At 49.4% G+C, this 26,084-nt stretch overlaps 2 protein-coding genes across 6 annotated transcripts in view; one reads left to right on the forward strand and one right to left on the reverse strand.

Moving 5' to 3' along the window:
- Positions 1 to 13,951, forward strand: part of INTS9 (integrator complex subunit 9) — a 73,603-nt gene extending 59,652 nt beyond the window's left edge. For all 3 annotated transcript variants that reach the window (XM_061990583.1, XM_061990581.1, XM_061990582.1), the window contains 3 exons: positions 10,797 to 10,895; positions 12,439 to 12,576; positions 13,473 to 13,951. In XM_061990583.1, coding sequence (XP_061846567.1) covers positions 10,797 to 10,895; positions 12,439 to 12,576; positions 13,473 to 13,649 — 414 coding nt within the window. In that variant the 3' untranslated portion in view covers positions 13,650 to 13,951. The remainder of the gene's footprint in view (positions 1 to 10,796; positions 10,896 to 12,438; positions 12,577 to 13,472) is intronic.
- A 3,779-nt stretch (positions 13,952 to 17,730) lies between these two features.
- Positions 17,731 to 26,084, reverse strand: part of EXTL3 (exostosin like glycosyltransferase 3) — a 143,960-nt gene continuing 135,606 nt past the window's right edge. For all 3 annotated transcript variants that reach the window (XM_061990168.1, XM_061990167.1, XM_061990169.1), the window contains 3 exons: positions 24,843 to 24,987; positions 23,922 to 24,050; positions 17,731 to 21,332 (listed from right to left, as the gene is read on the reverse strand). In XM_061990168.1, coding sequence (XP_061846152.1) covers positions 21,123 to 21,332; positions 23,922 to 24,050; positions 24,843 to 24,987 — 484 coding nt within the window. In that variant the 3' untranslated portion in view covers positions 17,731 to 21,122. The remainder of the gene's footprint in view (positions 21,333 to 23,921; positions 24,051 to 24,842; positions 24,988 to 26,084) is intronic.

The following is a 26,084-nucleotide window of genomic DNA, read 5'->3' on the forward strand; positions in this document are numbered from 1 at the left end:
ACAGTCAATCCCAAATGATTGTTGCTTAGTTTTCAAATAAATGGGAGAAGGAGGAAAAGGCTGTCTTTTTTCTTAGGCCTGTTATTTCCTTTGGTACTAGCCCCCTGAATAAGCAACTTACCTCCCTAATAATTTTGACATGCCCTCTGTATAGCTTGCTAATTCCCTCTCTCAGCAGAAGAGCCCTGCCTGTCCTGTTGTGAAGAGAGGTGGTCAGGATGTTGGTTTTGAGAGGCTGATGCAGATGGCTTGTTGGATGCAGGCAGAGTTTACACAGTTGTGGAAAAAAAATGGATATAGCTTCCTCTTCTTTTGGGTGGGTTATGAAGGACAGGATTGCAGATATGATCAATGAGACTTCCCAGTGGGGAGTATTTGCTGCTTAATGTCCCTTTTTCAGTAGTTTTAGAATAGAAGGGGTTGGAAGGGACCTTTAGAGATCATCTAGTCCAACCCCCCTGCAGAAACGGGTCCACCTACATCAGGTCGCATAGGAATGTGTCCAGGTGGGTCTTGAAGACTCTTTAATGGTGCTCAAATATATGTAAGAATTTCTGTACTGCAGGGAAAGGGCATTTGTTTCATATGACCTACCACCAGCTCTGGGGTTCTGTGAAGTGGAATTGGTGTGTTATAGCTCCTAGCAAACTTTGTGAAGGCTTGTTATTTGTCAAAACTGTGTTAGCTAAAAAGGAAATGATGAAGTCCATCCTGGAGAAAAAAAATGCTAGATCTGCTCCTGGGCTAGGATTTGTGTGTAAAGTACAGCTAAAAGTCTCATAAAAGGGTATCTGCTTCAATGAAGTCCTGATCAGGGCCTTCTCCTAACATTCACAGCTGTTTCTCAGAAATGGACGTGTGCTCAATCTTCTGTCTGGTTTCTTAAAGCTTTGGAAAACCAAACAGTTGTCTGTCTCAACATGGGTTCAGTCAAGATAGACTGAAGGTATGGTAGTGTGACATTTCCTTTCCCAAACTGTTTCAGTGGTTCAGATTCTGGCCCATCAGACTAATGTAAATTTACTTATACTGCTGGAGCTTGTCTACATTTCAATCACTTCACTGAAGAGCAAAGTCAGGTCAAGCAGGACTGTTGTATGTTAATGAGATTTACACTCCAGGCAGCCTTTGTTTAGAAGCGGTTTTAACAATCCCAAGGCACCAGGCTAGAATGGCTCTCAGGGGTATTGTGGAAACCTTTACACTTAAACTAATTTGTTCTTCTAGGCATCTGCCTTTCATTTTAAAAACTAATGAAACCCCAAAAAGACTGCTTCCTGGCAATTGGTTAGGCATTATCTGTTCACAGGAGAATGACTGGAAAATGGAAAACACCTTCAGGAGCAAATGAATAAATTAAACAGTAGTGTTCGAGCAAATAATATGCCCCTAGTTTAATCACAGCTGAACAGTGGTACGGATCACTAGATTTCAGCAGCAGACTGAGTTCAGAGAGGGCTCTGTATTTTTAAAGTACTCCATTTGCAAGTTCTTCAGGAGAGTGTGAATGTGCAATACACAGCCTGACATGAAGTGAAATTATAAGGAACTGTTGCAGAGAAGAATTAGGAAAACAAGCAGCCTATTGTAATTATGTAGCTTTCACTCTACCCTCCCCTTCTAGTGTTTCTTTTTCCACATAGGATCTTTCCAATTCCTTCTTGAGACACAGAAAGACAAAACATGTCTTTCATCACCTCTCCAACTTCTTTCCATCTTTCAGTAAATAAAGAGCTTTAATTTTTGTCTATCTTCTAACTCCCAACATACTTGGCGACCTCACATTACCCAATCTCCTGATTTCCCTCTTACCCCTGACTGTTCCCACCGTATGAAGATGCCATAATTTCACTTACCATAAAGTAAATGAAATATAACCAGCCTGCTGGCTTCTGCTATTATCCTTCCTCCCTTCAGCTCCAAGCTCACTGAATCCACTGTCTGTAAAATTGCCTGGAGTCCCTCCCTGTTCCATCACAGGCCCTCCCTGAATTTGACTCCACCTTTTGACACTCCACCAAGACTACTCTTGTCCTAGCTTTTACCAACCTTTTCTTAGACAAAGCCAGAACCACTCTGCCATCTTCCTGATTCATGTCTTATTGTTCAATGCAATCAGCCCTTCTTTTCTTCTTTAAAATGTCTCCTGTATCTGTTCTGAATGTTCAGCCTCCCATGCTTCTGCAGAGAATTCCCCTCCTCTTTTGCAGGCTTTGAATGTGTTACCCTTCATGTTCTTTGCTTTTCTGCTTCCAGCCTGCCTTGCCTGCCCACATTAATATCTAGGTTTGTTTCTCCTTCATATTTGATGGCTGGCTGTAAGATAACACTACCTGCTAGCGAGGCACTTGCCTCTATCTTCCCAGTCACCTTCAACAACATCCCATTCTGACCCATAAACCGGATACTGTATTTTGAATGTTTTGATCGATGCCTTTTCCATATCTTTCAAATTACTCATCTTTTGCCTCTGTAAACTGCTTGTCGTAACTTGGAAGATATTTCACTTCCTTGCTTCCCCTACCTGTCATCTTTTATTCATGTTTGAGGCTAATTTCTGCTTCTGCTGGTTCTGGCTTCCGCTGTCCTCTTGTAACTTCCTTGAACAACTATTTCATGCCTGCACCCAGCATCCTGGGGAAGAGCTCCATTAAGCAGCCATAAATCTACATCATTACATGTCCTGAAAACTGTCTTGTGGCACAGAATTGGCAAAAGGCCAGTTTTCTTTGGTACTGATACTACTGTTTATAGTCCTATCCAGGATTATTTCCTGTTGTCTGGTCAATCTGTATCTTTCTATTTTGATCTTCAGGCTTTTGAGGCAAGGTTCATCATGTTCATCTGAGGCCCTGGTCTATTAGTTGAACATGAAAACATGTAGATGGAAAATAAGTTTGTTTTATTGCTCAAAGCTGCAGGACTAACCCTTCAGCCTGTTTTGTTTTTCCACTAGATGTTGACTCTATGGAAGAGTAAAGCTAAGATTTAGGCATTTGCATCTATAACAAAAGCTTTGGCTATGATTCTTTATCCACTGAAGTTAATGAGACTTTAAGATTCCAAAGAGAATTATAGCAGGCCCACACAGACTGAATGATCTAGAAAGATCCCTCGATTTCCATTCTACTGCTGAGTGGCCTACAGCATGCTTGTGCCTTGGTTAATATGCTTGCTGGTCATGAATGCTTACTCCACAGGCATATTTCAATCTTTAGACCTTTCTCCTTTGGTGCCTGTGTTTGACCACATATCTTTTGGTTTCATAGAATCATAGAATGGTAGGGGTTTGAAGGGGACCTTTAGAGATCATCCAGTCCAACCCCCCTGCAGAAGCAGGTTCACCTAGATCAGGTCGCATAGGAACACGTCCAGGTGGGTTTTGAAGACCTCCAAGGAAGGAGACTCTACACCCTCCCTGCGCAGCCTGTGCCAGGGCTCCATCACTCTCACAGTGAAATAGTTTTTTCTTACATTTAAGTGGAACTCTTTGTGTTCCACCTTCATCCCATTACCCCTTGTCCTGTTGCTAGATACCATAGAAAAAAGGGATGTCCCAACTTCCTGACACCCACCATTTAGATATTTGTAAATGTTAATAAGATCCCCCTGCAGTCTCCTCTTCTCCAGACTAAACAGCCCCAGCTCTCGCAGCCTTTCCACATAAGGAAGATGCTCCAGTCCCCTGATCATCTTGGTAGCCCTGCACTGGCCTCTCTCCAGCAGTTCCCTGTCTCTCTGGAACTGGGGAGCCCAGAACTGGACACAGGACTCCAGATGAGGCCTCACCAGGGCAGAGGAGAGGGGTAGGAGAACCTCTGTCTACCTGCTGCCCACACTCTTCTTGATGCATCCCAGGATGCCATTGGCCTTCTTGGCCACGAGGGCACATTGCTGGCTCATGGTTAGTTTATTGTTATTGCTTATAATTTAGTTTCCACTGCAGGATCTGAGACTTGCAGACTTCCTGCACTCAGGCTGTACCTAATTTAGCAGATGGTGGAAATCCAAGGCTGAATCTGTTTGAGATTTCTGCCCACACTGTAATCTCTTGTGCATTTCTGTGTCTGTTTTCAAGTCACTCAACAACAGAGCTCCTGCTACTTAAATAGTGAAGGACTGAGAAGAGGCAGAGAGGTAGTAGGTGAAGTCAATTGTCTTCCTTTCCTAACATTGCCATGCAAATATAAATGACAGGATGAAGACCGTGTTTTTCCTCTTGTTTACAAAACTGACTCTACAGATCACCCCTGTTTGTGAAAGGGCTATTGCACAGCTTCTAAGTATGTGGAATATTTGGACACTCTTTTCCTATTAAAAAAGGCATCTGGGGAAGATGATTTTCTGCATTCAGAAAGTGGATTTGATGTGTGTGAGGAGCAAGGTAAGTGGAGGGATGGAGGATAAGGCAGGTTGTTGTCCATTCAGATTTTGCTGAGGACTACTTATAAAAACCTCTGTGAAACTGTGATCACCAAGGCCTGGTGGGCTCCCTTTGAAGGCAGGCAGATCTCAAAGTCTTTGGGCTTTTCTAAGGATATTTTTTTTGTCCCATATGAACTGCATCCTGTTAGGGGCTAGGATCTGAGTGACAATCTCTTCATACCTGGCAAGCTCCAAGGCTGCAAGTGATCATTTCCACCTCGAAATGGAAGTGCCCTCGTGGGTTACATGGCCAGAACACAATTGCAGTTAGCAACAGTGTTAATAATGTGCCTCAAAAAATGTAAGGCATCAGCTTCAAATTGTGAAGGATTTTGCCCCTGCTGTTCCCACTAGAACGCTGTTCAAACCCCCACTGTCCCTGATGGCTGGAAACATCCTAATTTCGAGGCTACGCGTATTCACAGCTGGTCTGCACATACTTTTTCTTCTTAACATCATGTTTTTGCATAAATAGGTTTTCCCTTTTGTTGGTATTTTCCCTGTGGTGTTTCTGTAGAATAATGAGATTCTCCTCTTAGCTTTCTTTTTGCGAGCCCAAAGAAGCCAAGACATTTAGTTTCCTCTTACAAGGCAGCTGCTTCTGCCCTAATCTACCCTTCAGAGTATATTACTTGAACCTAAATTACCTGTAGTTCAGATGAGATCTTGCTGGGCCCAGTATAATGGCAATGGCTCATCTCTGCTAGAATTACCTGGTATTTTCTGGAGTTACATTTAGCTTTTTCATGGCCATGTCACATTTGTAACTCTCAGTTCTCATGGGATGGACTAATAAAGCTGGACTCTTCACCTTTGTCCTTTCCAGCAACTGCCAAATCACAGCAGAAGTTCTCGTTATTAGCCCAGTCCCTGGCCCTGCATGTCACACTATTGAATTTCATCTTGTTTTTCTCACTCCAGTTCTTGAGGTCATCTGATTGTTCCTCTCTGCTAACCTGCTCTTCATTAAGGGTGCCTCTGCAAACTTCAGTGGAGCCTTCTTGAACACTCTCTTTGTTCTGTACTGAGTTCATTAATAAAAACTGGCTGGGAGTAGGCTCAAGGCTGACCCTTCAGGAGTTACAGCATCAGCCCAGTAGTTGTCTGGGAATATCTTTGCTTTAACCATCACTTCCTCCACCTCAGGACCGCTGTGGAAATCCACAGTTTGTGATTTCCCCTGGAGTACCTTGCTGGTGCTTCGTGAAGCACAAGCTGTAGCTGCCCCAATTCCCTCAGCAGTTGTCTTACCAGAGAAAGCTCTTGTGTTAGTCACATGTGACCCACTTGTGATGGTTTTTTAAGTTTTCCTTCCCTTTGCTGTATTAGTACACTATGGTAGCATGAGTAATGGACCCTGTAGCAGGACTGCACAGGCACTGAACAAAACTGACCTCTTGCCCCAAGGAATACATTCCAACTTTATTATTTCTTTATTTTTTTTCCCCTAAGGATTTGCCATGTCTTGAGTTCATAGTGGATCTGTCCTGCCCAGTAGTTTCACAGCCCTGTTTCATGCCTTTCTCTGGCTTGATCCATAGTTGCAACTTTGGCTTCTACCACCAATGCAGAGGTCATACATTTATGCACAGTTTGCAAATCTGGAAAACACACATTTACTGTGGACATAAAAACCCAACAGTGCCCCTTTCTAAATACACACGCTATTATCTACTGTACATATCAGTGAATTTCACTTTGCTTGTTCCTCTTTGCTCCAGCCCTGGAGGGTGATGATCCAGCTCACCTCTCTCAACTCAGGCTTTGCCTCTCCTTGCTGGGTCACTCTTCCTGCACTCTCTCCAGTGTAAACCAAGACCTATTGCACTTAGCAAACTTGGAGGTGAAGAGGGAAACTGAAGGAGTTAAGCAAAGAGTTCCAAAAGTCTAGGAAGAAATCGCTGGTAGTCACCACTGCCAGTACAGCTACAACTTACACTGTCTGGTGTGTGTGTCTGTGTCTGCCCCTAGGAGAATCCTCTGTAGGCCCAAGACTATGTGGGCTAAAATTTTGATCCTTTTCTGGTTTTATTCATTGATTATTCGGCCTCCATGATTTGGGTTTTTTTTTTTAACATTAGGAGTTTCAGATCCCATCCTCAGTCATTGTTCAGCTCTTCAATGCCAACAACAGGATTTTCAGCTGGTGACTGAAGGCAGCATGTGACCTTAAGCCTAAGGACAGTCCCTGATGACGGCCTTAGTAGAGACTTCAGAGTAACCTAACCCATGTAGAGGTTTCATTCTTCTTTATAAACACCTAGAATTTGGCCAACTATGGGATTTGGGCTCACATAGTATGTGTCAGATCTCATTTTGTTGTGGAAAATGCAATACTAACAGGAAAGATTCAACGGCAGTTTGTGGTAAAGATGTCTTTACTCTGTAAGAGCATAGGTGGACAGCTCTGAGTATGGAACAGAACATCCCAAGCTGACTCTTCTCTCTCTCGGCTAACTACAAGGTTCCCATCAATGCCTGGGCAGAAGTGAATCTCCTGAGGTTCAGCAAGGGCAAGTGCAGAGTCCTGCACCTGGGGAGGAACAACCCCGTGCACCAGGACAAGCTGGGGGTGACCTGCTGGAGAGCAGCTCTGCAGAGAGGGACCTGGGAGTGCTGGTGGGCAGCAAATAAACATGAGCAGCAACGTGCCTTCATGGGCAAAAAGGCCAGAGGCATCCTGAGGGGCATGAAGAGAGTGTGGGCAACAGGTCAAAGTGGAAAAAAGTATTTAGAAGGTGTTTGTCAAGAGGATGGAGCAACACTTTTTTTCTGTTGTCTCAAGTGATAGGACAAGGGGTAATGGACAAAAGCTGGAACACAAAAAGTTCCACTTAAACATAAGCAAAAACTACTTTACTGTAAGGGTGAGGGAGCCCTGGCCCAGGCTGCCCAGGGAGGGTGTGGAGGCTCCTTCTTGGGAGGTTTCCAAACCCACCTGGACATGTTCCTGTGCCCCTTGATCAAAGGGAACCTGCTTGAGCAGGGGCTTGGGCTGGATGAGCTCTGCAGGGCCCTGCCAAACTGCCATTCTGTGATTCTGTGATTTGCAGTTTCAGATTACTGAGAATCAATGACTTTTCCTTTGGTTGATCCGTGTTTTAAACTTTGCTTAACAAAAATGATTTAAAGCAATGAAACACACGGTACACATACACACACAGGTTTGTCTTAAGGTAGTCCAAGTGCTCGTCCATAGGCAGGGGATTGATTAATGTGTGTGATGTTAGTGCTGTGTGTCTCTGCTTTCCTGACTTTCCTGATGCCAGCATGTGGCATTAGACTCGTGATAATGGCTGGAAGGAAGATGCTTTATTCCTGCATAGTGGGGGGCTTTTCAATCTCAAAGACAAAGGCATAACAAGATCCACAGACTGAAAGTTAGACAAATTCAACCTTGAAATGAGAGATGGTCTCCCAGCTGCAAGGAAATTTGACGTTTGGAACAGCTTGGAGAGGAAATGGTGGAGTTGCCATTGCTTGTAGTATAGGCAAGATTTGCTGTCTCTCTGAAAAGGGTTGCTTTAATCCAGCATTTTGGGAGAGTTCTGTGATTTGTGTGTGCAGGAGGTCAGTTGAAAGGAGTATAGCAGTGCCGTCTGGCCTTGGTGGGCGAATTACTGGATGTGATTAAATGACCTTTTTGGTTTGGGTCAGTGAATTTCTATGATAGAAGAATTGGCAGCAACACAGAGAGGGCTGTGAGATGAAGCAGTATCTCAGGGAAAATAAAAATGAACGTCTATCTTACTGTCTGCTTCACTGTTAATAATTAAAGTGTTGCCTTTTACCAACTGTGTGGTTAAAACCTGCATAAATCTTAATGTCCAAGTATTTCAATGGCAGAAGAGGACTTTGATTCTAAGCAGCTCTCTTGTTTTTTAAGGCTCTTCCTCTTTACAGCGTTTGTCAGTTTGCCATGTATTCTTCATTAGAGCCCATTTTGGATCGATTCTCCTCTGGAAGGTGATGGAAATGGAAAGTGCCTTCGACCCCTGCAAAGTGCAGCACAACACATGGCTGCGAGTGTTACTATTTTTACGTTCCAGGGGAAATCTGAAGCAGTGATTATCATTATATTTTCATTCTCTTAGCCTTCAACAACAAACTCTAAAAGCTATGTTCAAATTACCCGCTTTAAAGATCTTGAAGAGAGTCCCAGAGAGAGAACGATCTGATTTGCTCTGTGAAATTTTGACTTCTAAGATTCACCAAGTCTGAATATGCAAAGACTTAGGGGGATGTGAATGCAGCCTTAAAATGCCAGTGTTTTCCACATAGTCATCTATCCAACTGGTTTATTTCATGGAGGTGCTCTCAAACCATTCCTGCAGCTTTACTAGTGGTAGCTAAGATTTTCAGAAGTTATTAGAAGTAACTGAACTTTGCTGCTGTTGAAGCCAACAGAAGAGCCTCAGTGCTTTGAAGGCAAAAGGATTAGGACAGTAGTGAGTGCTTTTTGAAGCCAAGTTCAGTTGCCTCTGTATTCACAAGAACTAGTGCTTTGCAGTAATAGAGTGATCAGCTACATAATCATAGTTTGCATTAGACCAGAGTACTCAGAAGAAGTTTTAGTACTTGAAATTTCCTGAGAAGTGGCAGTGTTCAGTTGGTCTGCTCTATTTCTCTCCTGGTTTGAATCCTGTTGGAAATTCACTAGATGCTCTTCAGTAAGGAATTTAATCTTTCTTTGCCTCCGGTGCACTCTCTTCAAACTGGGAATATACAATGTTTTTCTGTCATCCCTTGGGTTTCTCTTTCTGTTTTTCCTATGTGGGAGCATCTGGCAAGCTCCAAAGAGCTGGTGTTGCCTTGCTGGCAGGGCAGTGGTGATAACTGGTTCTCCGGAGCTCTGCTCCATAGATGCTTGAAGTTCGAGAGAACTCCTTTACCTGGAGCTTAAGCTATTCTTAATATATGGCTCCAACTGGAGATTGTTAAAGGTGAAAAGGGAGTGGAGTTCAGATGAAGACAGTCTCATAGAGGTTCCTTCTACATGGGTTGATGATCTGAGCAGTAGATGGTACAACTGTTGGGAAAAAATAGCAAGTAGATTCTGTCCCTTGAGGTGTTACTTGTCTTCACAACTGAAAAGTCCTCCCATCCAGCGGTGCAACCCACATCTGCAGGGTTTACCCACAGACACAGAGCACATTTCACACATCCTTCCCTTTGAGTCCACAGCAAACAACGGGAGTGCACATATCTGAATACTGGGGCACTGCTTGTGAGGGAACCTGTTTATCTAGGACTAGATGCTGGTTGCAGACATGGACAGGCTACCCAATGCATTGTTATCTAGAACTCCCTTGGAGAGCAAGAGGGAATAATTTTCTGTGTTCATGAGCACTGTTTTCTGCAGCATTCCTGTGGAAACATGGCTGGAAGAGGCCTTTCCCAGCTGGCGACTTCCACAAGGCTCAGCAGGTGCAGTGCTGCCCACTCCACGTTCACAGCCAGCACCCTCTGTGCTGAACATCTTGGCAGATTGCCACTGAATTCAAAGTTGGAGCCAAGGCTGAATTTTATTTTTCTCTGATATAAAAGGCCATGGAAGGGTTTCTGTGCAGGAAAAATTTCAAGCCAGTTAGAGCCATTAGATTTTTAAGGACAACTCTTTGCTTCCTGCTACTCTGCAGCCAGAATGCCACAGAACTAAAGAACTGAAAGGAAACTGGCTTTCATTTTTCATTGTTCATGCACATAATAAACTTCATAATAAATAATGACAAATTACACATTTTACCAAGCAAAATTATTATTCAAGTAGTTGGTGTCTTTTTAAATCAAGTATTGCTTGGGGCCAGTGTTTGCTGTGTGGTGGCCAGTGCCAGGACAAGGGGTAATAGGCACAAGCCGGAACCCAGCAAGTGCCACTGGCACAGGAGAAACTTGTTTGGTGTTGAGGTGAGGGAGCCCTGGCCCAGGCTGCCCAGGGAGGGTGTAGAGGCTCCTTCTTGGGAGGTTTCCAAACCCGCCTGGACACGTTCCTGTGCCCCCTGATGGAGGGGAACCTGCTTGAGCAGGGGCTTGTGCTGGATGAGCTCTGCAGGGCCCTGCCAACCCCCACCATTCTGTGGGGACTCTGATTCTCTCTAACTGTTACACTTTGTGAGACTCACCTTGGTTACTGAAAACCTCATGCTGTTCTGATAACAGCGTTCTGATAACAGCGTGGAAGTCAGTAGCTTGAGGAGGTAGAAGGAAGGCAAAGCAGGTAAGAGGAGAGCTCTGTGACTGTGCCAGGGGGTTTGTGTTTACAGTTCATTAGCCCATGTTTAAAAATACCATGCTGCCAATTTAAATCACAGCTGGATTCATACAAATTTGGAGATTATCACTTGCTGAACAACATCTTTCTTTTGCTTCAGCTTGCAGATTCGCTTGTGCCCTTGGAGATTAAGCCTGGTATTTCCTTAGCAACAGTTTCTGCTGTGTTGCATACTAAAGACAACAAGCATGTGCTGCAGGTACAGTAAATTGGGAAAGGGTGAAAAACATCCTCGTGACAGGTTTCCTGCCATCTAGGACCCCAGCTGTTCTCATGAGGCAGCCCCTCCAACTACTCTTTCCCCACTGGAGCAGAGTTTGTGTCAGATGCTTTGTGCAGTCTTGCACAGCTGGCATGTGCAAGTGAGGAATGACACCGAAGAGTAGAGAATGGGATGCAAATAAATCTCTCTACCCTCTTTTCATTGGCTATGTGCCTGGCTAAGATAGAAGGGGAAGTGAGATTATTCCTGAAGAGAGGATAAAAATCATGCTGCTGTCTTCTATAACCCATACATCAGGATCAGCATCAGTCAGCCTCTTGTGGACTTAGGGCCAGAGGAGAGAGGTGACCTCCAGCAGGTTCAGACGGGATACTAGATGATGGGAAAGAAAGTTGAGAAGAGCCCACTCTATCACCTGGAGTGTACAGGCTGCTGCAAGGCACTGGGTTGCCCCTGTGTGTAGTGCAGACACATCCTTGGTGAATGGTCATGCCAAAATGTAGGAGAAATTTACCCCAGCATGTTTTTCCCAGGGTGTGAGTTGTCAGTTCCCCGGGAGAGCCCAATGCTGACACTTCCCTGAACCCACTAACCTGGCACAGGACACATGGACTGATTCTACACTGTCATTCCCTCGCTGTTCTTTTTGTAGGAATCTGGCTTTCATCTCCATGAAATCCATCATCCCCTCAGCTCCAGGGGTGGGGGTTTTCAGGAGTTAGCCCCACACCTTGCCCACACACACCATGCTGGTAGCCACTGCTCCTCCCTCTCCCTGCAAACGGTGTGCGATGTCCGGAATGGTTTGAGGCAGGTGGCTTTCTGAGGCAGCCCAAAATTATGCCCAGCTCACACTCCAGTGATTTCACAGGCACTGCAGCATCTCTCCGCCTGTATTCAAGTTCTCCCGAAAGACTCACTTTTCTGAAGCCAGTGAGAAATAAATTGCCTGTTTTTCTCATCCCTTAGTAGTTCCCTGCTCTGAATTTGCCCCTTCCTCAACCAGTTGCATCTTTCAGAGTGTGATTTTCAAGGCACTGACTGCCTTAAGGCACAATTCCTAGAAAGTATTGCAAAGCACTTGAATGCTAAAGTAAAAAGCTTCGGTCTTTAACTGAGCCAGACGAGCCTTTAAGATGACGGAGATTTAAACAGGACTGAATTTGACAGAAGCGTAAAGATGACAGAGATCCAAACTCAAACTGCTAATTTATTTCTACAAATGGTGGCTGTGTGTGCAGAGCTGCAGTAGAGCCCCAGGCTGGGCTTCTCCTTTCCCCTCCAGCGCTGCAATGTACCCCTTCAGTGACGGGAAACAAAATCAGGATTCCCCTTCCATCTCATGGACTTGTTTTTCCAACTAAATTGTCATAAGCTGATGAGATTCCATACATGATCATTCCTGTGTGACCTGATGTAAGCTGACCTGCTTCAGCACAGGGGTTTGACTAGATGATCCCTAGAAGTCCCTTCCAACCCCTACCATTCTATGATTACTGTGCACTCTCTCACCCATTAGCTCCCTCCAAAACCTCCGCAGCCTCCCACCAGCAAGAAGAGAAAGCGAGTGAGTGACGACGTGCCGGAGTGCAAACCCTTGAAGCCCTTGTTGAGTGGCTCCATTCCTGTGGACCAGTTTGTGCAGACACTCGAGAAGGTAACAAGTCTTTGGTGGCAAGTGGGGTTCAAGCAGATTTCTGCTGATCTCAGAAATGTGCTGCTTTGCTTGCAGAGGGAGGGAAGGTGATTGTAGTGTAGCTTGAAATAGAAAGGGGCTAACAGGGTGGTAAAGTACTTCAGGAAATGCGTGACCCTGAACTGAGTATGGAGGGAATGGTTCCCTGTGGAGTCATGTCCTGATACAGGGGCTTCCTGTCAGTCATTTCCTCCTGGCTTCCCATGGAAGCAGAGCTGCTGGAGTCACTCTGAGTGTGTGAATCTCCCCCATGTAACTTTTAGATTCATCAGCTGGTTTCCAATAGGTGTCAACAATGGGGAGGAAGTCTCCAAAGTAATTAAGTTTCTACAGGTTTTGTGAACATGAGGTGAAGTGAAATCCTGGAACTGTGTCCACTGATGGAGAAGCTTTCAGGGGACTCAGTGGCTGAACTTGGAGGCAGTTGTTTGCTGCTCTGTGGAGCCCTGCTCTCACCTGCATGAGGGAATTAGCAGGAAGAGGGGCAGGATTCTATGAGGAAGTGTGCCCTGGGGTTTGGTAGCTCTCCACTGTTGTCTTCTTTGAGGCAGCAGAAGGTAGTTTCTGTAGTTGAAGGAGCCATTTGTCCTTTGTCTCAAGATTTTGCAGCTGCTGTGACCTGGCGCAGGGGCTTTAGCCTCCCTGTTCTCTGCTGTGTAACAAGGGTTGTATTCACCTTAGCCTATGTGTATTTCCTTAGCAAAGCTCAGAGATGGTGGCTATCTGCAGTGGCACTCCCTATTTTGTAGCCATTCTCCCCTCTCCTCCTCCCTGTGCCATAGAGCTTCATCTCTGCCTGGTTTCCAGAGCTATAGTAACTTCTCTGTCTTTTCCTCCCTCCCCAACACTACCTCTAGCATGGTTTTGGTGACGTGAAGGTGGAGGACACAGCCAAGGGCCACATTGTGCTTCTCCAGGAGGCAGAAACCCTCATTCAGATCGAGGAGGACTCCACACACATCATCTGTGACAATGATGAACCTTTGAGGGTGAAGCTGCGTGACCTGGTTCTCAAATTCCTGCAGAAATTTTAGCTGAGGGACATTACGCTACTCTGCAAGGAGAGATCCCAGAGCTTAGAGCTTTCCAGAAGGTGACCACAGGGGGAGAGAGAGAATTCCATGATTCAAAGTGACCAGAAACCAACATCCCATTCATGGAGAAAGAAGGAATTGGTTTTAGCATCTTCTCTATTTTAAAAAGTTTATTTTTAACCAGTTTTGGAATACTTTGGAGGGGATTCCTGTCCTGTAAAATTGGGAGCTGGCATCTTACAGGAGATGTGAACTGCAGAGTAAATAAACAGAGTGTATATTTACAAGGTCAGACACAGACATCTCTGTCTGTGAGCCTCTCAGCAATGTATGCCCCAGTCCTTTACCTGAGAACACTCTGCAGGAGTGCTGAAACCATGGCCTTAGATACTCAGGTTTCTTTTTCTCCCCACTGCTTCTTCCCAGTCACCAGATCCAATCTGCCGTCTGTCCTCCGTTGTGCATGTGTATTTCACTGGCAGGAGGAGGAATGACAAAGCTGGTAAGGCAAAGAGTATCAAAATAAAAGTGGAAAAAGGGGCTACAGTGGACCTGTGGAACAGCTTCGAAGGGGCAAGAGCCCAGCCAGCCCCTGCAACAGCAGAGAGGTTGGAGAAAAGCTCTGTGCTTCAGCAGCACGAGGTGTTTATTGATGCCACAGCCTCTGTGAGCAACATTTCCCCTCTGTCTCCAAGCTCTTCACTGAAACACACACACACAGAGGGCTGGTTTCTCCTGGGCTCCTCCATCAGCAGGTCAGGAAGTATCTCAGGAAGATACTTTGAAAAGTACGTAAAGATCTTCTACTGCTCCTGAAAACCTGTAAGTGCCTCTTGTTTCTGCCTTCCAAAAACCTGTCCTTTCAGCTCCTCACAATCCCAAATCCTGGTTGAAATACCAAGTCATTTATACAAAGCCATCAGTACTGCAGACCCGGGGAGGGGTTTTTTCACTCCCCAAATCATATATTTGGGGCCTAGACTTAGTTACCAGTATCGCTGTTTAACAGCACCCGAGTCCTCGGGTTTACTGCTGTTTGTTTTTTATCAGACCGCTTTGTATTTATTTGGTGTTAAGAATAAAAGGCATAGTGAGGCTGGCAAGGAGGAGGCACATTCTGTGGTTTATAAAAGCATCTGCCTGCCCGTTCCGCATCCGCCTGTGCGCGTATGCGCGCATTTGGAACACGGGGCCACTTCTCCGCTTTATGGCTGTGGGGAGACGAAGGCAGTGGAACAACAGCTCTGTCATAAAAACTCTCTCCTACTGCAGCTCCCACCTCACATTTTTTTACACATTAAGGATTTCTCTTCGATCGGATGTGCAGACTCCACCTTCGCTTGGTGTCTGTGTCATGGGCATGAGAGAAAGGGGATCATTAATGTGATAAAAACACTTCTTGCAGCAGCATTAAATCCTCATCAGTTTACAACATTTGCAGTCACTCAGCTTCTTTATCATCGCTCCAAAAGAGAATAAAAGAGTTGGATGTAATTTACCTTGTAATTAAATCTCCAGAAAAGATTGTTTGTAACACAGAGGGGCCTGTGATTGATAAACTCTGAGGTGGGGAGAGAGGGAGAGCTGCAATAGGTGAGTCCTTGAGAGTATCTTTTCACATGTTACCTTCAGACCAGCTCCAGCATTGGTCCCAGTGCTCCAGAGCTTTCATTTCATTGATGAGTAATTTGCATTTATCATTATAAATGTTGTTGCTTTCAGGAGCCAGGCCCGTGCCTGTGCCTCCCCTTGGCTGAGGCAGTGGTGCTGAGGCCTGTGGGCAGGATGTTCTGTGTGCTAAGGACATGGGGACTCACAGGGGACCTGGAAAACATCGAATCCCAGAGTGGTTTGGATGGGAAAGGACCTTAAAGCTAGTCTTGTTCCAGCTCCCTGTTGTAAGCGTGGACACCTTCCACCATACCAGGCCTCTCCAAGCCCCATCCAACCTGCCCTTGAACACTGACAGGGATGGGGCAGCCACAGCCTCTCTGGACAACCTGTGCCAGGGCCTCACCACCCTCACAGCTTGGAAGAACTTCTTCCCAAGAGCTCATCTCAGTCTCCCCTCTGTCACTTTGGAACCATCCCCCCTTGTCCTGACCCTCCCCAAGAAGGAGCCTCCACAACCTCCCTGGGGAGCCTGGGCCAGGGCTCCCTCACTTCAACACCAAACAAGTTTATAGTAATGAATTTCAGCCCTGAAACTCTTTGTTTCAGACAAGGTCAATCCATGGGGGTCAGCATGAAGTCACTGGTGAGAAAACCTCTAACAACCCACACCCTGCTGCAGCAATAACCAAAGTTGCAACCGCTGCCCTCCCCCGTGGTAAAACTTTGCATTATCATTTTATTGATATTAAGATGGGTACTTGGTAACCAAAAGGGTGAGGGATGGAGCAAAGCAGCCCCGTGGTGCTACGTGGAGAAGCCCAAGTGCAGACAAACACAACTTGTCTTATTTTTGTTATTATCACATTGGCAGGAAAACATGCAGAGCTTAAAAAACAGCTACCCAAGAGAGCTGCGTCCTGTGCCGAAAAATGGCTGCAAGGAGAGCATCCAAGGGGCTTGAAAGTGGCAGAAAGAGGAGTTAACCCTCACTCCTCTTTTTTTTTTTTTCACTCTTGAAGAGTGAACAAACAAAATCTGCTGGGTTTCTGCCACGCTGCTGCTCCAGGACTCTGCAGCCAGGGGCAGAGCTGGAGGTGTCTGATCCAGGGTTGGCTGCTTTTGTATTTTACTCCACTAAATCAGTTGGTTAGAATGAATGGTGACAATTATCCCTCCCTTGCAGGCACAACACTGAGCATGGTGTAAGGCCTTTATTAATTGCCCAGCTAATAACTGCTCATTTCCCTCTGACTGCTTTCAATACTCAGCACTCTGAGCCTCTAAACCCCCTCCTGCTGCCGTTGGCCTGACACACACAGTCCCTGCCTGGGTGATGGTGTTTCCCAGCAGCACTAACAGCCCCTGTCACTTCCCCAGTTCCTTCTTGACCTCACTGCAGCCATTTGGGTGCACCTTGGGCAAAACCCTGCTTTGCCTGGGGGTTTTAAGTCAAGACTGGAGCAGGTTTGCTGTCAGGGCTTGTGACCCCGTGGGGGACTCACTGCAGCAGCTCGTTCCTGAGGGACTGTTTCCCTGTGGATGAGACCCACGCTGGGGCAGTTTGTGAAGAACTGCAGCCTGTGGGAAGGACCCACATTGGAGAAGTTGATGGAGAACTGTCTCCCGTGGGAGGGACCCCACAGTGTAGCAGTGGGAAGTGTGAGGAGGCCTCCCCCTGAGAGGAAGTAGCAACAGAGACCATCTGTGATGGGCTGACCATAACCCCCATTCCCCATCCCCCTGAGCTGCTCTGGGGAAGGAGGGAGACACCCTGGAAGAAGGGAGGGTGTTTTAAGTCTCAGGTTTTATCTCATTTCCCTGTCCTGTTTCGATTGCTGTTAATAACCCATTTCTCCCCAAGCTGAGCCTGTTTTGCCCGTGGTGGTAACTGGTGAGTGATCTCCCTGTCCTTATCTCCACTAGTGAGTCCTTTGTTATATTTCTCTCTCCCCTGTCCAGATGAGGAGGGGGAGTGATAGAAGCACTTGGTGGGCACCTGGCAGCCAGCCACGGCTAAACCACCACAGCTGCAAGCAGAGCAGGGTTTCGGGAGAGGTGCCCCGTGGCCCTCTGCGATGTACAAATGAAGGGTTTCTGGCCTCCCCTGGACCTGTGGTCCTGGTTGGCTGTCCCTGATGCCACCAGCACGCTGTGTCACTCTGGCAGATGGGATGGGACGTCCCCTGAAGCTACAAGGGGGTCCCATCCAGACCCACGGGAGTCTCCTGGCCCAACCACGAGCTCCCTGAGGGACACGGTGTGGTTCAGCACCAGATGCTGCCATTGCCTTGGGATTCCCACCATCCCAGACCAGCTCCCCTTAGCCCTTCCTCCTGCTCCCTCGGGAAATGCCAGCCCTGGGAAGATGCCCCTTTTGAGGTGCCCTGGGGCCACTGAGCTGCTGCAAACCCCATCCTGACTCCAACCCCTTTCCCCAGCCCCTGGCAAAGCAGTCACCCAGATGCTCTCAAGTTAAACTCCATTTATTGGATCCTTTTACAAAAAGACTCGACATTGTGCTCGTGTTGAAGGAGTGTTTCTTTTCTCTTGGGTATTTTGTTTGTTTCTGTTTCAACCTGGTGCTCACGGAGCTGTTCACACAACCACGGCGCAGGGGAAGGCGGGGGCTGCGCGACACGAAGCGGGTCCAGGGCTGGGGGGGAAGGGGTCCGTGTCACCGCAGATGATGCTATTTACAGCGAAGGTGAAAAAGGCCTCACTCCACCCCTGGTCCTGGGAGAAGAGGCAGCAAATGTGGGAAGGCGGAAAAGGCCTTTCCCTTGGGGGACCTTCCCTTCTTCTTAGGGCTCCCACAACCTGACCTGAGCTTTGGGGTCACCCCCTGGACATCCCTGCAGAGCGACGGGCGATGGAACCTCTCCAGAAACGCCCCTCACCTCCCTGATGGTGAAGAGTAAGGACAGCTCGGATCCTGAGATGTCTCACAGGAGAAAGCCAGGGTGGGAATCGCCAGTCTGTACTCCAGAGGGATCGGCGTGGCTGTTTGGGAAGATCTGGGAGAGAGCCGCACCAGCAGAGGAGCGGGAGGGACGGCCCAGCCTGGTGCGGCTGCTCTCACCCATATTTTGTCTCCTCATCCCTCCCAGTGTTGCTGCCACCAGCAACTCGCAGCACAACTCACCCCTTCATCCCCAAGTCCTCCCCCATCTGGGGGTCTCAGCGAGGAGGAAACCACCCCCTGCCCTGTGCCCTGATGCCCTCAGGCAGCCTCTCCCCCACAACCATGACCCTCCCAGCCTGACATCCATCCCCACGGACCCTCCATAAAAACAACGCTTCAGATCATTTGGATTTTCATTGTCTCTTAACTGGCCTTGAACTGAAACGCACCAACAGAGGGAAGAAACCCTGCAGACACACCCCGAGGCTCAGCAAACCCCAGCCTCGCTGGGGCGAGGCATCCGATGCAAACGCTCCCTGCCCTGGCTCCATCTCCTGAGCTGCCTGTGTTACAGTTTCTCACCAGAACAGTGACGTTTCCCTTACAACTTTCTGAAGACGAGTTGCTGAGCAGCATCTCTCTGTCGCTATAAAGTACGATCCATGTGGAGGGGTGGGCAGGGCAGAGCTGCCTCCAGCCAGCATTGGAGACCTGCGTGTACCTCAGCGACTGCAGCCCTGCCCACGAACCACCCGCTGAGGAGGGGAGAGCTAACGGCAGCGGCGAAAGCTGTGCGGCCCCTCGGGGATACTGAAGCTGCTGTAGCTGCTGCCAAGTGCCACATTCCCACTCTGAGCAGGGGCAGAAAACCCCCTCCCAGGCATTTCAGGGCCTCACAGGAGTCTCCAATCACATCTTTCAGGGTAACGAGAGCCTTCACGTGCTCTTTTTTGAGCACCTGATGTTAAAAAGCGAGTGGAAAGGAAAACCCAACCGTGTACGGAGAGGGAAAGATCCCTATTTGGCTGCAGTCTGCAGTGCTGGTGAAGGCACGAGCCCTCGTCTCGGCTGGGGATGGGCTGCCCCTTCCCTTCCCCAGCAGAAGCTGTCAGTGAGCCTCAGGTGTAGGGCTGAAGTGAAAAATAGGCCGAAACGCTGCTGGAGGAGCCTCTGAACACCTCAAATTGTGGTGCAGGAGAGGAGCACAGACAGGGATGGCCTTACGGGTGGGCCCAGGCCCAGCCCTGTGTTCGGCACAGACAAACCAGGCAGTGGCGTCCCTTAGAGCCGCAGTGGTGGAAGTTGGGCTGGGAAAGACGGGGATGTGGAGGAGAATCACATGAGTTTCACCTTCCTGTCTACTCAGCAAGAGCTTCTCCAGGCTTCTCTTCACCATCTGGGATGCACTGAGGGAGAAAGTGACCCAAGCGGGGCCTTTCCCTCTTGTTATGGGCTGGGACTGAGGCCGAAGGGAGCTACGACCACACAGATGGGACGGTGTTTCACTTTGCTGGGAGAAACCATCTCCAAGGCCATCCCAAAACCGTCTCTGAGGCCATCCCCAAAACCATCTCTGAGACCATTCCCAAAACCATCGCAGTGCTGGTGGTGCCTGGGGGAGCCCCTGGTGGGATCACCCCAAAGCTGGGACCTGAGCGGGCACAAGACGGGACGTTAAGGCGGTGACACTGAGCCCCGCAGAGAACCCGCCGTGGGCACGGCTGGCTCTGGGATGGGGCTGAGGGACGAGGCAGAGCGGGGACTGTGGCCTATGGGCTCTACCTGGCCTCAGCTCTTCGGGGCTGCAGCCTCTTCTCCTTCCTCTGTTCACAAAATGCAAAGGGATCAACAGAGCTGGCCCCGGCGTCCTGATGCCACTGCTGCAGCTGGGACTGCCCCCTGGAGCTTCTCTGGGCAGCCTGACTGTGCTCAGCTGCTCCTGGGAAAGAGCTTCATCACAATGTTTTATATCGTGTAGCCCATCCCAAGGTGCTACAGGTGCAGATCAGAGGGGCCAGGGAAGTAGGCCCTGAAGGACAGAAGTCCCAAAGCGCTTGTGAAGGGCCAGGCCAGGCTCCCTGCAGCTGAACGCATGAGCCTGGGGCACTGCCAGCCCCTCCTGCATCATTCCCAAGCCCCAAACACAGGAGGTTTAGCAGTGGCTGCCATGGGTGAGGACACTGAGCATGAGACTGCAGCAACCAATACCCCCCCCCCCACTACGGGTTACAGAACAGGGGCTGTGGTGCTGCAAGATGGGAAGGACCCTCTTGGGCCAAATTCTTCCCCACTTGGCCCTCTCCAAGGGCAGCACTCTGGGTGGTGAGCAGAGCACAGCCAAGAGCTCCTCAGTAGCTGACACCTGAAAGTCCTCAGTAGTAGCCACAGGGCAAGAGGAGCTGGGACATGGAGTGTGGGAGGGGAGTGTGGCTGCCCTGCAGGAGGAAAACAGGGACAGCAGCGGGGACCAGGGCTGCCTTGACACTGGGAATAACTTCTCTGTGACAAACACCTCCAGCCTGGCCTGACCACGCCACTACCCCCCCCCGCCCTGATGGGCAGAGAGATACAGAGGGGAAAAGGGGGTGGGTAAGGGGAGGGGAAAAAGAAACCAAACCAACAAACCCCTCACGTGGCAAATCTAAAACACTTTCATTTTAAATAACAATAATTAAAAAGAATGGTTGCCCTTGGCTAGTGAGGGGGCAGAGCCACTAGCCAACGGGCTGTTCCTCAGTGTAGGATCCTCGGGAGTGTCTTTACAGAAGCCGTGTGAGCTCCGGTCCCTTCCCTATGGGGGCAGCCGGAGCCCCAGGGAGCAGGGGCTGGGCCTGGCCAGAGGCAACAGCGAACGTTTTGCACTCCCAGCCCAACCCAAAAGCCACTCTCTGCCCTCCCCCTCCCTCTCCGTGGCTCGGGGGGCACACACTGCCCCTCGCCTCCCCCTTCCCAGGCCTCTAGATGAACTTGAAGCATTTTGTCTTGTCGTGGGGCAGCCGGGTCTTGAAGAGGACCGAGTCCACGCGGAACTGGGTGTAGAGGAGGGGCATGTACCCGTACACCTTCACGAAGAAGTTGATGCACTTGTGTCGCTCGTGGAAGTGAGAGTCATCGTGGGAAAGCGCCTGAGGGCAGCCGGGGCAGCGGAAGGTCCAGCGGGAGGTCACCTGCAGGGAGAGGGACAGTGGCATCAGTACAGACTGGAGGGGGAACACGGTGAGCAGCTCCCACTGAGCTGCTTTCTTCTGGTTTCATGTTTGAGAAGCTGTGTCAGGAAAAAATGAAAAGACCTTGAGAAAGGAACTCCCTTTCGTCAGCTACAGAGAGTGTTTGGGTGGGAAGTGACCTCAAAGCTCATCTTGTTCCAGCTCCCTTGCCCTGGGCAGAGACTTCCCACCAGACCAGGCTGCTCCAAGCCCCATCCAACCTGCCCTTGAACACTGACAGGGATGGGGCAGCCACAGCCTCTCTGGGCAGCCTGTGCCAGGGCCTCACCACCCTCACAGCTTGGAAGAACTTCTTCCCAAGAGCTCATCGCAGTCTCCCCTCTGTCAGTTTGGAGCCATGCCCCCTTGTCCTGTCCCTCCAGGCCCTTGGACAAAGTCCCTCTCAGCCTTTCTTGTCAGCCCTTTAGGGACTGGAGGCTGCTGGAAGGTCTCCCCGGAGCCTTCTCTTCTCCAGGCTGAACACCCCCAACTCTCTCAGTCTGTCTCCACAGCAGAGGGGCTCCAGCCCTCGCATCATCTCCATGGCCTCCTCTGGACTTGCTCCAGCAGCTCCGTGTCCTTGTGCTGTTGGTGCCCAGAGCTGGAGGCAGCACTGCAGGGGGGTCTCGTCTCCCCAAAGCAGAGCAGAGCAGAGGGGCACAATCCCCTCCCTCGACACAGTGGCTGCAGATGCTACAGGAAGAATTAGTAATTTGGGACACCTCTTGTTTTAGGCACACAGAGTAAGGTCTTTGGAGAGGGCTGTATGTTGATTAAAGGGCTTCCTTGACTGTCACGGATCATTCATCCCTTTGCAGTGCCCTTAGGATTTGGTTCAAATCTCCTCTCAGCTGCACAAAACTCTATAACCCACATTTCAGAGTAGCTCCAGATGGGAAGAACACCACACGGAAAAACCCACCCATCACGTTTACAGCCAAGAGCCATCTCCAAGGCAGCTGGCCTGTGACAGTGAGACATATGCAGGGCTGTACAGAGGAGTTTGCCAGCAGTGATAAAGAGCAGAATGATCTGCATCTGAAACTCACACTCAGAATGATGACACTCATTTGGTCTCATGGGGCAGGGGAACCTCAGCTGGGCTGCAAGGTTTGCACCAGCAGCCCTGTGCATGCAGATAAGACCAAATATCTCTAGAAAGATACACAAAAACACTAAAGGGATAATTTCCACTTGTGCTTGCTGTGCTGGAAAGTAGATGTATCTTCTTGGGATCAGTTGCTTTTCAGGGCCGTTTCAGAGCCAGGAAATCCTCTGGTCTGAGCTGCAGCCTAAGGCAAACCCCAACTCATCTACTCATGAAGCAGATTTGTCTGTTTTGTAAGAGCTGTACTGAGCCTTCACAGCTTTTTGAATCACAGAATCATAGAATGGGGGTTGGCAGGGCCCTGCAGAGCTCATCCAGCCCAAGCCCCTGATCAAGCACGTTCCCCTCCATCAGGGGGCACAGGAACATGCCCAGGCAGGTTTGGAAACCTCCCAAGGAGCCTCCACACCCTCCCTGGGCAGCCTGGTTCAGGGCTCCACCTCAGCACCAAACAAGTTTCTTTCCTTGTGCCAGTGGCACTTGCTGGGTTCCAGCTTGTGCCCGTTACCCCTTGTCCTGGCACTGGCCACCACACAACAAACACTGGCCTCATTCTCCTGACATCTACCTTTTAGGTACTTACTAGTGTTGATAAGGATGCCCCTCAGCCTTGTCCAGGCTGAACAGCCCCAGGTCCCGCAGCCTTTTGTCCTCACAGGGATGTTCCAGTCCCCTCAGCATCTTGGTAGCCCTGCACTGGCCTCTCTCCAGCAGTTCCCTGTCTCTCTGGAACTGGGGATCCCAGAACTGGACACAGGACTCCAGGTGAGGCCTCACCAGGGCAGAGGAGAGAGGGAGGAGAACCTCTCTTGCTGCCCACACTCCCTTCATGCTCCCCAGGATGCCACTGGCCTTCTTACCCACGAGGGCACGTTGCTGCTCATGTTTATTTGCTGCCCACCAGCACTCCCAGGTCCCTCTCTGCAGAGCTGCTCTCCAGCAGGTCACCCCCAGCCTGTCCAGGTGCAGGGGGTTGTTCCTCCCCAGGTGCAGGACTCTGCACTTGCCCTTGCTGAACCTCAGGAGGTTCCTCTCTGCTCCACTGTCAGCCTGTCCAGATCTGGCTGAATGGCAGCACAGTCTCTGGTGAATCAGCCAGTCCTCCCAGTTTGGTGCCATTGGAACTTGCTGAGGGTCACTCTGTCCCCTCATCCAGGTCATTGATGAAGATATTGAACAAAACTGGCCCCAGAACATGCTCTGTGTCTCCTCAAGGTCAGAGAGGGGATGTGCTGACAGCCCTGAGTGTGTCACATTTGCAATGCAACACTCCAGAGCTGCAACAAAGACAGATTTTGGGAAGGCAGTGCTGAGGGCACTGACAGGAAGGGATGTGCACGTCCCCGGCGGCAGAGCAGCCTCCTAACACACCATCTGCCTTCCCAAAACACAGAACAGGGCACCTTTTCTCTGGAAACACAAACTCCTGTCCAGTGCTTTACCTTTATGGGAGGTTTCCTGGTCAGGTGAGACACCAGGAAGTTCATGGCGATGTCCTCACAGTTGATGTACTCGTCCACCATGTCGCGGATGGCCTGTGGCATCACGTAGGAGTACAAGTAGGCGTAGTACTGGAGGGGATAAAAAGGCACCAGGTTGCTCAAGGTGGTCCCAAGGAAAAAGCACAAGGGTGGCAGTGGAGAGACCTCCTGTAAGGGAGTTTATCTTGCACCTATGAGATCTCCTGTAGCCAGAGCAGCAGCAAATCCACCCCATAGCCACCAACCACCCTGACCGAGTCCCAGGGCTCCTGTAGCTTCAGAAATAGAGAAATGATGGTTTCAAGCCCCTCAGATCTTGCTGTCTCTGCTGCTGCACAGTTAGCACACAGCAATAGCTGGTGAATTACCTCTCCACTGGTCACCACAATACAAACACTGGCCCCATCCTCCCGACATCCAGCTTTAGGGATTTCTCAGCACTGATGAGGTGCCCCCTCAGCCTTCTCTTCTCCAGGCTGAACAGCCCCAGGTCCCGCAGCCTTTCCTCCTCACACAGATGTTCCAGTCCCCTCAGCATCTTGGTAGCCCTAAGATTACCTGTCTGTAAGTCTGCAAGATTCAAGCTGTTGCAGTACAGATGTAGGGCAGGTGCTGCTGTGTCCCTCCTCACCCTCACTGTGACAGGGCACCGCCAAAACACCCTTGGCCCTGCCCTCTACCCCACCTGTTTCCATGCCGTGGTGCTTCTCCCGTGGCACAAACATCTGCTCCTGAAGGAGATCCCTCCCTGGGACACAGCCCAGGTGCTGCCTGTGCTTTAGTTGGCAGGTTTGTGAAAAAAACCCACCCCACTAACACAGGACACTTGGTTATTCTGTGAGGGAAGGGAAAGCTCAGGGCTTTGTGGCCACAACAGCTCACCTTATGGAAGAAGGCAGCACCAGTGAGCACCATAGAGAGCTCGCAGGAGTAGTTGGAGTTGTAGAGCCAGGACTGATGGGGGATGTCCCAGGCGTGGTACCGCCCCGGGAAGCCGACGATGCGGTCCCTCGCCTCTCTCCAGACACTGCAGGGATGGACAAAGGCGTTCAGTGAGACACGGACACAGGGAGCCCATCTGGAGGTGAGAAGGGCTCTGCCTGACAACCACGACACACAGAGTGCGCCCTCCATGGCAACAGACGGGCTCCTGGCCGGTTGTAAGTGATGGAGATGCTTAGACTGAGAAAAACTGGGCAACTGCTCATCCAAAGAACAGCCAACATATGTTGTAGTTTAGGCAAAAAGGACAAATACTGTTAAAATGTGCTGTTACCTTGCTTTAAAGTCCATTTAGGCTTTTTAAAAGCAAAATACAGAACGTTCCAGCATGGAAAAGGTATCTTTTTACATGGGCTGCTCAGTGCAAGCTCACCCACTTCCACAGCACCAGAGCGTGGCTGTCAGTTGGAGGGAGAGGGCTGTCACAGCTGTCCTGTGACACAGGAACGACATTCCACCCTGAAGCAACTCTGACTTTTTCCTGTTGTAGCACAGGAAAGGGTTGAAGGCAGAAATCTTGGCTTTAACAAACAAGCAGGATCTGCTGACCATCTCTTGTTAAAGGTTAAAAGCTGTGGACTGAGGCATCCCTCAGTCAGTGCTGCCAAAGGCAAGTTGTGAGCACAGATGTGTTGAGCTTCCTGCTTTGGTCCTCACCTAGAGGTACACTCAAGTTGGTTCTTCGCAGGGACAGTGTTCCTAACTCATAAACCGGGGATCATCTAACTCCTGAGGGCTAAGATGGAGGTTGAAGAGAAAAAAGTCTAATGGCCCAAAATCACAGAATCCCTGCACAGTAACAGTTGGCAGGGCCCTGCAGAGCTCATCCAGCCCGAGCCCCTGCTCAAGCAGGTTCCCCTCCATCAGGGGGCACAGGAACATGTCCAGGTGGGTTTGGAAACCTCCCGAGAAGGAGCCTCCACACCCTCCCTGGGCAGCCTGGGCCAGGGTTCCCTCACCTCAACACCAAACAAGTTTCTCCTCCTGGACCAGTGGCACTTTGTGGGCTCCAGCTTGTGCCTGTTACCCCTTGTCCTGACACTGGACACTACAGTAAAAAGCGTCACCTCATCCACCCTTTAGATACTTATATGCGTTGAGGTCCCCTCTCACCTTCTCCAG

The sequence above is a fragment of the Colius striatus genome, chromosome 2, assembly GCF_028858725.1.
Source record: "Colius striatus isolate bColStr4 chromosome 2, bColStr4.1.hap1, whole genome shotgun sequence".
NCBI lineage: Eukaryota > Metazoa > Chordata > Aves > Coliiformes > Coliidae > Colius > Colius striatus.